Source organism: Anabas testudineus, chromosome 24, assembly GCF_900324465.2.
Source record: "Anabas testudineus chromosome 24, fAnaTes1.2, whole genome shotgun sequence".
NCBI lineage: Eukaryota > Metazoa > Chordata > Actinopteri > Anabantiformes > Anabantidae > Anabas > Anabas testudineus.
In genome coordinates this window covers 9,850,946-9,861,164 of record NC_046632.1, presented here as the reverse complement: position 1 = coordinate 9,861,164, position 10,219 = coordinate 9,850,946, and the positions used below count along the sequence as shown (strand labels likewise).

General features: G+C 42.0%; 3 protein-coding genes across 5 annotated transcripts in view; all 3 read left to right on the top strand.

Annotated features, from left to right (window-relative positions):
* Positions 1–242: 242 nt before the first annotated feature.
* Positions 243–7,043, top strand: LOC113149339 (tubulin alpha-1B chain-like). Of its 2 annotated transcripts, XM_026341409.1 has the most exons (5): positions 243–350; positions 962–1,184; positions 1,275–1,423; positions 1,616–2,600; positions 6,709–7,043. In XM_026341409.1, exons 1-4 carry the CDS (start codon positions 348–350, stop codon positions 2,594–2,596), a joined length of 1,356 nt encoding a protein of 451 aa, XP_026197194.1. In that variant the 5' UTR covers positions 243–347; the 3' UTR covers positions 2,597–2,600; positions 6,709–7,043. The 2 variants fall into 2 exon arrangements, with proteins under 2 accessions (XP_026197194.1, XP_026197193.1); XM_026341408.1 differs by lacking the exon at positions 6,709–7,043 and having other exon boundaries at positions 1,616–2,867.
* LOC113149340 (tubulin alpha-1B chain-like) lies at positions 3,889–6,732 on the top strand. Its single transcript, XM_026341410.1, has 4 exons — positions 3,889–3,984; positions 4,574–4,796; positions 4,885–5,033; positions 5,724–6,732. Exons 1-4 carry the CDS (start codon positions 3,982–3,984, stop codon positions 6,702–6,704), a joined length of 1,356 nt encoding a protein of 451 aa, XP_026197195.1. The 5' UTR covers positions 3,889–3,981; the 3' UTR covers positions 6,705–6,732.
* A 234-nt stretch (positions 7,044–7,277) lies between the features above and the next one.
* The window catches only part of LOC113149338 (disheveled-associated activator of morphogenesis 1), a 39,715-nt gene continuing 36,773 nt past the window's right edge, over positions 7,278–10,219 (top strand). For both annotated transcript variants that reach the window (XM_026341406.1, XM_026341404.1), the window contains exon 1: positions 7,278–7,402. The gene's annotated coding sequence lies outside the window, so the exon portion shown is untranslated. The remainder of the gene's footprint in view (positions 7,403–10,219) is intronic.

Here is a 10,219-nt window from a genome sequence, read left to right as displayed (position 1 = left end):
CTTTGAAGAATATAAATTATTAAAATCTTTAGCTTTAGTTTCTAAACATAAGCTTTGGCTTTAAGGATGTACATTTATCTGTCATTCATAACAATTTTATAATTAAGTTGTAAAAATAGCTCAAATTTTATAGGAATCAAGTTCTATTAGTCTTTATGAAGATGACGGATGTTTTGTTTAACCAATAGGAGAAGAGCTCGAATGTCTGTCGACCAATCAGATTCAAAGAACTTTTACCGCGCGTAGGAGACTATAAAAGGCTTCAGAGGACGCCTAGCGACGCAACTTGGAGTGACAGGTAGTGAACTGTATCTATATAATCCCCATATTCTACAATTTCGACAAAAATGGTGAGTATATAACTAGATCTATCTTTAACAAAACTCTCTTTTTCACACTAATAGTCTAAAAGTTAACTAATTTGATGTTACATCTAAACCGGACACTGAGCTAGCATTCTGTATCCCAGTGAATTGACTTTAACAGCTGCCAGAGATTTCTGAGTATTGCACGTTTTTGGTTTTATTTTTTATGTAAAGCCTTGTTTGAATATGGGCATCTTGCGATTAATGGTCAGGTAAACTTCATTTGAGCTTTAATTTTGTCTGCCTGTAACATTAACGTTAGACAAGATGGCGGACTTCAACTGCCAACGTTTAACGGCTGTGGTGGCGGGAGAACTGTAATATGTGGAATTAAAAAAGCAGTACTGAAGAATTTCTTTAAGGTTAATTGTACTTCTCCCTGTCAGACTAAGACAGCAACGTATTTTTTCTGAGTAAAAAAAAAAAATTCTCATTTATCTCATTGTGGTTCTGGACTGACATCTGGCCATATTGTCTACAGCTGAGGTCAGAGGACTGAATTTCGCCATAGCTGTGTCAAACATATGATTAGCAATCTAAAACATCAGATTAGTAAGAAGTAGTTTAATATTGAAACTGCCTTTGTTTCCCTCCAGCGTGAGTGTATCTCGGTGCACGTGGGTCAGGCTGGTGTCCAGATTGGTAATGCCTGTTGGGAGCTTTACTGCCTGGAACATGGGATTCAGCCTGATGGACAGATGCCCAGTGACAAGACCATTGGAGGAGGAGATGATTCCTTCAACACCTTTTTTAGTGAAACTGGAGCTGGAAAACATGTCCCCAGAGCTGTTTTTGTGGACCTGGAGCCTACTGTGATTGGTAAAGTTATGATTAAGTGTAGAATGAAAGTACTGTTTGATTTTCGTTAGTGAAACTCTTCAGTCATTTTGCTATAATCTTCTTTTTCAGATGAGGTGCGCACAGGGACTTATCGGCAGCTTTTTCACCCTGAGCAGCTGATCACTGGCAAGGAGGATGCTGCCAACAACTACGCCCGTGGACATTACACCATCGGGAAAGAGATCATTGACTTGGTGCTGGACAGGATCCGCAAACTGGTAGGTTATGAAACCATCACAATGACACTGTAAATGACGAGTCTGGTTAGATCGTGGGTTTGCCTTTATCTCATGTTTGTTGTACAATGGCAGATTTGTGTATTTGTTTGCTTGATATGTTCTCTGAATGTGCTTAACTATCAAGTAATCGATATTTCTATAATTACTGATAAATCTAATCTCTGTGCTCAGGCTGACCAGTGCACTGGTCTGCAGGGCTTTCTGGTTTTCCACAGCTTTGGAGGTGGTACTGGCTCTGGTTTTACCTCCCTGCTGGTGGAGCGTCTGTCTGTAGACTACGGCAAGAAGTCCAAGCTGGAGTTCTCCATCTATCCGGCCCCTCAAGTGTCCACTGCTGTGGTGGAGCCGTACAACTCCATCTTAACCACCCATACCACCCTAGAGCACTCTGACTGTGCATTCATGGTGGATAACGAGGCTATCTATGACATCTGTCGCAGGAACCTGGATATTGAGCGTCCTACCTACACCAACCTGAACAGGCTGATGAGTCAGATTGTGTCCTCCATCACTGCGTCCCTTCGTTTTGATGGTGCCCTTAATGTCGATCTTACTGAGTTTCAGACCAACTTGGTGCCATATCCCCGTATCCACTTCCCCTTGGCCACTTATGCTCCTGTCATCTCTGCGGAGAAGGCATACCATGAGCAACTGACAGTGGCAGAAATCACCAACGCCTGCTTTGAGCCGTCCAATCAGATGGTGAAATGCGACCCTCGCCACGGCAAATACATGGCCTGCTGCCTTTTGTACCGTGGTGATGTGGTGCCCAAAGATGTCAACGCTGCCATTGCCACCATTAAGACCAAGCGCACCATCCAGTTTGTGGACTGGTGCCCCACTGGTTTCAAAGTGGGCATCAACTACCAGCCGCCCACTGTGGTTCCCGGTGGAGACCTGGCCAAGGTCCAGAGAGCTGTTTGCATGCTGAGTAACACCACTGCTATTGCTGAGGCCTGGGCTCGGCTTGACCACAAGTTTGATCTGATGTACGCCAAACGGGCCTTTGTTCACTGGTATGTAGGTGAGGGTATGGAGGAGGGGGAGTTCTCCGAGGCCAGAGAGGACATGGCAGCTTTGGAAAAGGATTATGAGGAAGTTGGAGTTGACTCAGTTGAGGGTGAAGGGGAGGAGGAGGGGGAGGAGTACTAGAAAGATCTTCATACAGGACTGATTATCGCGTTGTTGCTTAAATAAAGTTTGTTGTTTGATTACATATGTTGAGAATGGATAGGATATGACGGCTGTAAAAAAGAGAAAGGGAAAAGTTCAGAGAAGTTGAAATAAACTTCAGAAGGTGAGTCCTCCTCTTCCTCACTCTCTGCATACAACTCCATCTTCCTCAATGTTTTATTAAATAAATTTCAAATGTTTATCCAGTGTTCAGAATAAAAATCCTGGAGGTGTTTTAAATAAAGTTTGCAGCTATAAATATAATTTTGCATCTGTTTATTCATTTGGTTTTTTTAGTAATTAATGAAAAGCAATGGTTTAATTAGTCGTTCGAAGTCTGGTAAATGTCAAAGATCTGGTAGCAGTATTTTTCTAAATGGAAAATCTGAGAAATCTAAAATATTTAGGGAAATCCATAAGAAAAAACAGAAATCAACAGTTAGTACATAGTAACTTTAGCCCACTAGAGAAAATGATCACTCAATTTTAATAACCTCACTTGATTACTAGCTGCTTAAATACATTTATAGGACCTTAGCTCTTTTCTGTGATTGTGATGAACCCCACTTGAAACATTAAAGCTAAGGACTAATATGATGCTTTTAACACTGTAATCATATTTCTATTTTTATTCTCAACAAGCACCACTCTCATCTGAGCATCTATCCAAACGGTTGAAAATATCACATAAAAAAACGAACCAAAAACTAACAAACAAAAAACGTATTGGTCATAAATGCAACCCAGGCTTTGTCATGACTCAAATCTTGAAACGTGAAAATGTGAACAATAGAACAGAATGGTAAATATATTTCACTAACCTATTAATAAAGAAATGCAGTATTACATTTTATAATATTGAATGAAAAAAAAAGTCAGAATCACATGTCCTCAGTATTCTGTAATAACATGATCAAGAGATCGAACCATGCTTGAATAAAATTTACTGCTGTAAATTAGAACATTTTAAAATTCCCTCAAAGAGGAAAATAAGGTCATCAAATCTGAGAAAGGTACTGTTGAACTGGATGATGTATAAGTAATCTATTTGGTGTAATAAATCATTTATTTACAGTAATCAAGGACTTTGTTTTCATGAATATACATTTATGAATAAGATATCTGGTAAGAACTTATAAAATGATGATAACTTCATGCAACAGTCTTAACCTATGACCCTATGACCTCACCCTGTTGAAGACCATGACGTTTTTTTAACCAATAGGGAAAAAGGTTGTATGAAACTTGTCCAATCAGATTCGGCGGATGATTTTAACAGGAACATAAAAATCCTCAGTTGTCACCTGTCTGCAAAATTATCCCTTTGTCCTAAACGGTTTTTAAGCCTGACCAGTTGCAGGAAAATGGTAAGTGAGAACAACGTAACCTTTTCACATTTAACTAATTATTTAGATTAGTATAAACTTCTGTGGTTTGGTGGATTTGATGTCAACCAGTTAGTTGTCACCTTGCTTGGTCAGTATTAGGTTAGCTTAGCTAGCTAACATCAGCTAACTTTTTTTTTTTTACCGTAATCTTACTGTTTTTATAAGGGTTGGAGGAAAAGTCCGCTGAGCAGAAAGGCAGTTAGCAGTAGTTTACATATGCTTAACTTGTATGGGATGTGTTTATGATTGAAGTTAAGGCACAGTTACATTAAGGTACAGTTTTGTCTGCGTGTTTGAGATGCTGAAAGTCAAAGGATGTTAAACAACATGGCGGATTTGAACCGTGGTCCTCATTCATCAGTGAGCACATTGGCGGGAGTCCGGGCTAATTTAACTTATGTAACCTAAACTCATGTAGCACTAGCTCTCTGCAGCATATCATTTAGCATTTCTTTTGTAGGTCTTTATGAAAATAAAGAAGGATGCTGTTAATCCTATACAAGCAGTCTATAGCATGTGATTAGTATGAGCCAGTTACATTACACAAATTGCCTTTGTTTCCCTCCAGCGTGAGTGTATCTCGGTGCACGTGGGTCAGGCTGGTGTCCAGATTGGTAATGCCTGTTGGGAGCTTTACTGTCTGGAACATGGGATTCAGCCTGATGGACAGATGCCCAGTGACAAAACCATTGGAGGAGGAGATGATTCCTTCAACACCTTTTTTAGTGAGACTGGAGCTGGAAAACATGTCCCCAGAGCAGTTTTTGTGGACCTGGAGCCTACTGTGATTGGTAAAGTTATGATTAAATGTACAAATAAGTGCTGTTTGATTTTCATTAGTCAAACTCTATGATCACTTTGCTATAATCTTCTTTTCAGATGAGGTGCGCACAGGGACTTATCGGCAGCTTTTTCACCCTGAGCAGCTGATCACTGGCAAGGAGGATGCTGCCAACAACTACGCCCGTGGACATTACACCATCGGGAAAGAGATCATTGACCTGGTGCTGGACAGGATCCGCAAACTCGTGAGTCCTTTTATTGCAGAGTAACTAATTCCAGCAGTCTGTGAAGAATTATTACATAATGTAAAATAATTTCAGGAAAGTGACAGCAGCACAGTTTTGCTATGTTCATGACTGAAATTGTTCACTTAATCCTTGCACCACCAGAGGGCACCAAATGCTTATGCTCATTTTAAGTTAGATTTAAAGTTGCACTGGTGTGTGATTTAGCAGGATCCATTAGCAGAAATAAAATTTGGTTCAGTTCATTTATATAGCATCAAAGCACTTTCATTTAATGTATAATCACCTGAGAATAAGAATTGTTGCTTTTTCTGAGCTTAAAATTACCTTTTTATAGTAACACAGGGAGCAGGTCACTTTTCACGGAGACCACCACTTGATTCAGTTTTTGCACTTGGAAAGGGAGGGATGGCGTTGATGGGATCTATTCATTTGTTGAAATCTGTAACCTCACTACTAGTTGCCATTAAACTTTACACAGTGCACTTTTAAATTTAGCAAATAATTTGCTTCATTTTTCATTGACTTGTGCTGACACTTTGAGCCAGTATGTTTTTGGATTTAAGTAAATTAAACGAGTACCTAATGTATATAACTAGGTCCCTGGGTATCCAAGGTTTTTCATGGGTATCTAACATCGAAATAATGCTATTGTCTATGTCTTATGTCTGTCTGTTCCTTTGTCCTCAGGCTGACCAGTGCACTGGTCTGCAGGGCTTTCTGGTTTTCCACAGCTTTGGAGGTGGTACTGGCTCGGGTTTTACCTCCCTGCTGATGGAGCGTCTGTCTGTAGACTACGGCAAGAAGTCCAAGCTGGAGTTCTCTATTTATCCAGCCCCTCAAGTGTCCACTGCTGTGGTGGAGCCGTACAACGCCATCTTAACCACCCACACCACCCTAGAGCACTCTGACTGTGCATTCATGGTGGATAACGAGGCTATCTATGACATCTGTCGCAGGAACCTGGATATTGAGCGTCCTACTTACACCAACCTGAACAGGCTGATGAGTCAGATTGTGTCCTCCATCACTGCGTCCCTTCGTTTTGATGGTGCCCTTAATGTCGATCTAACTGAGTTTCAGACCAACTTGGTGCCATATCCCCGTATCCACTTCCCCTTGGCCACTTATGCTCCTGTCATCTCTGCGGAGAAGGCATACCATGAGCAACTGACAGTGGCAGAAATCACCAACGCCTGCTTTGAGCCGTCCAATCAGATGGTGAAATGCGACCCTCGCCACGGCAAATACATGGCCTGCTGCCTTTTGTACCGTGGTGATGTGGTGCCCAAAGATGTCAACGCTGCCATTGCCACCATTAAGACCAAGCGCACCATCCAGTTTGTGGACTGGTGCCCCACTGGTTTCAAAGTGGGCATCAACTACCAGCCGCCCACTGTGGTTCCCGGTGGAGACCTGGCCAAGGTCCAGAGAGCTGTTTGCATGCTGAGTAACACCACTGCTATTGCTGAGGCCTGGGCTCGGCTTGACCACAAGTTTGATCTGATGTACGCCAAACGGGCCTTTGTTCACTGGTATGTAGGTGAGGGTATGGAGGAGGGGGAGTTCTCCGAGGCCAGAGAGGACATGGCAGCTTTGGAAAAGGATTATGAGGAAGTTGGAGTTGACTCAGTTGAGGGTGAAGGGGAGGAGGAGGGGGAGGAGTACTAGAAAGATCTTCATACAGGACTGAATATCCCATCAGGACTGATTATCCCATTGTTGCTTAAATGCAGTTTGATGTTTGTGTTCTAAAATACCAGTTTACGCACGTCAGAACAAAATTTCTGTTTGTGCCAAAGTTCCTGTGACGATAAGAGCCAGAGGGGTTCTGACAGCTTTACAAAAAGAGTTCAAGGAAGTTAGAAGTTAAGGGACTTTCTTCTAGTGAAGCACTTGTGAAAGATGATAGATGAGTTGTTCTTGAACACACTCCAAATGTTTGTCACTCAATTGTATGTTCAGAAATATCTTAACTGATTAAAGAGTGTGTAGCCCTTACTTGCAAAGTGTCCGTGCTGTATAACACTGGTGAATAATTTAAATAAGAAAAGAAATGTACACAGATGAACTACATGAATTCAAAGATTTAGGACTTTGGTCACATCCACAATAAATCGAACACTAAGATCTCTAGAACTAAATAGCGCTGTTTGCTTCTTGTACTACATCACCCATGAAGCATTGCGTTGAGGGAGTGGCGCATGCGTATTAACTTCTCGACTATAGCTATGACATCACGAACAGCCCGGAGCAGCCAGTCAGTTGAATCATCATCCACCGTCTGGACTCTTTCTGTTGCCTTACTTTTCTGCTTAGTTCACGAACTTGTGGACACAGTTAACAAGAAAAATGTTCACCGGGACGAGGTAAGGACGCTGTGGTTGGAATCAAACTCGCTACAAAACAGTTGAATTAGTACTCGGGTGAGCAGCCGCACCGGGCCGTTCGGCTGCGGTGTTGATGGTGACCTCCGTGCCGGTGTGGCCGTCGTTTACCGTGGCGACTTTACTTGAGCTGTTTTATTTCCCAAAGAGCTGCAGCTTCAGGGGTTTGGTCCAAACATGAGGCGGGTGACATTTGCATCTGTTTTGCAAATTGTTTTTGTTATATCAGGGGGGGACGAACCGCACGCTTCATCCGAAGCCTCAGAAAAGTAGAAAGGACTGGACTCCAGGGGCCTCAGTGGTCCCTGAGAGGGGTCCTCCAGCTAAATGAAAGAAATGATCACCTCCAGTAAGCTGGAGCTGAGGTGAGTGAGGTCTATGGGAGTTACATAACACTAAGTCAACAGCAGGTCACATTTAATACTTAACGTTACATCCCAAACAGAGGGTCTAGATATTCAGTGTTCAGACAGTTCATGGAGGTGGACAGTGTTGTTTATATAGACTATATGAATGAATATGGAGTTTAAAAGCATCCAGTGATGATGTATTCAGACTGATGCTCATGCGCTATTAAAAAACCCTTAAATTTGATTGTTAAACAACTGTGACCATGGCCTTTACTGGCTGCTGGCCTGGTTTGGGCTACACATCTGCCAAGCTGGGTTTTCTATAAGGCTGTTTTCCATAGGTCCACAAATGCTGGATCACACTGAAAGTCATTTTTGTATGGATAGGTTTACTGGCATTCCTGATTGCTCGCGTCTCAGTACCACAAGAGCACCATTTTCAACCTAGACTCATTGCTTGGTCATCATAAAAAGCCTCGTCCATGCTAATAAAAGGACTTGCCTGTGAAGCCTCTTCACCTGTTACAAGTTAGTTTTTGTGTGTATCACTTTTCTGAGAAGTGGAATGACTCACGTGTGAACTCGGTGAAGTTACAGAGAGCACAACACAGAGATTATCACAGCGCAATTATTCTAGTGGTAGACTTATACCCAGTTAGGCGCTTATCAGTAAAGGCGTGCATTCCCAAGAATTCAAATGCTTTAAATCACTGAGTGGCCTGTATGTGCTTGTAATGGGCTGCTGCCTTGTGAGATGGCTTACCGCTGTGGTGTGATCTGCAGACATGTTTTCACTGTAAACATGGGAGAAGCTTTACACGATGAACCATGCTGTTATTTTGTACACAGTGTTAATGCTTAGAGTGGCAGAGAGTTAGCTGGTCACAGGTCGGTGTTGACAGGCCCTGACGTTTAAATTACAAGACTTGTTTTTCTGCCTAGGTGCACATTGCAGACGATCTGTGTTGTAACTGCATGCCTTGCCAGGTGGTTTGGGCTTTAAGTCTTAGGAACTATCCAATACAGTATATACCCATAGGCTGAGTTTACTGGCTGACTGTGAAAGGTGTAATGTGCATCATGAAGGATGAACCCCCACAGTTACCCTCCTTTGGGAGTGAGTGAGCGAGTGTGGTCACCAGGCTGTTTGTCTGATGTTTTTATGATGTCCTCTTGTCTGACAGATGAGCTAACACAATAGACAATTTGCGTATCTTGACAATAGATAACAAGTGAACAATGACTTGTTGCTCTGTTAGTTCTGCTTATTAGCTGCTGTTAACAGCTTCTTTAGTCACCTTTATCAGTCATAGGCACTAGTGGCACATTATGGCATTGCTTCCTGTTCATAAGTACAGCCTTTGGCTACAGCGACTGCTGTCTGGTTTTTGTTGGCACTGGCTGTTTGTTTCTATTTCACATCATTTGCCTGTTGTTACAGATACGGGCACGCTCAGTGCTGCTGTAGGAAACAGAATTTGACAAAGGCTGTCCTTGGTGAATCTTATTGCAGTACAGGAACTCAGTTTTAGTTGGCACTGGTCTCAAAACTGAGCCCGCAAAAATCACTTGTATCAGCACTGGTCACCATTGTCAAGTCTGACAGATTGGACAATGTTCAAGAAAGTGGATAAAATCAAACATATATTTGCTCAGTGAACTGCTTCAATTGCCATTAAGAGCATTGTTAAATATTTGAAGGGTAGACAATATGGTAAGGTGATATATTAGTCATTTTCATGACCTGGTACCTGAACATTGGCAGGTCTTCTGTTTAGTTCTTGCTCCACAGAGCAAATCATCAACATCAAAGTTGCTAGTCCATAAACTAAAGGAGTGTTTTGTACCTGTTCTTCTGTCCATCAGCACACACAAACACTTCAGAACCTCTCTTGGGGCGCTGTGTTAGTGAACTGAGTGTTAAGTTTCACAGAGCTGGCACTGCAGCAGGGGTGATGGACCCGTCTCCGTGGTTGGCTCACATTAAGCATTACAGAGTGACAGGGTAAACGACAGCACCGACAGGGGGGAGGGATAGACTAATTATTTTTTCAACAGTGGATGTCATTTAGGAGTGGCTGTAAAACAGCTGAGCCCAGAAGACCACCATATGTCAGTAAGGTTTCTGGATGTTGTGGTGGCATTAATGTGGAGAGGCAGGTGTTAACCGCAGCCCAGTTATTACTGTTTTTCCTCTGAGAATAATGAAAATATCTATCCTTGTTTACGTTGGTAGCAGTTATATTATCTTTCTTTTTAACACTCTGGGGCTTAGAGCCATCATGCACTGTGGAAACCTACTTTCTACTTTCACATTGATGTGTGTTAATGTTAGTAATTTAAGCAGTTAACTCATGTACACATTTGTTTCAGGAGGGTTATTGTTTTAGAAGGTAGGAAATCCAGTTAGTGTACATACCACAGCTCCTTTGTTCTATGTGAAAAGTGA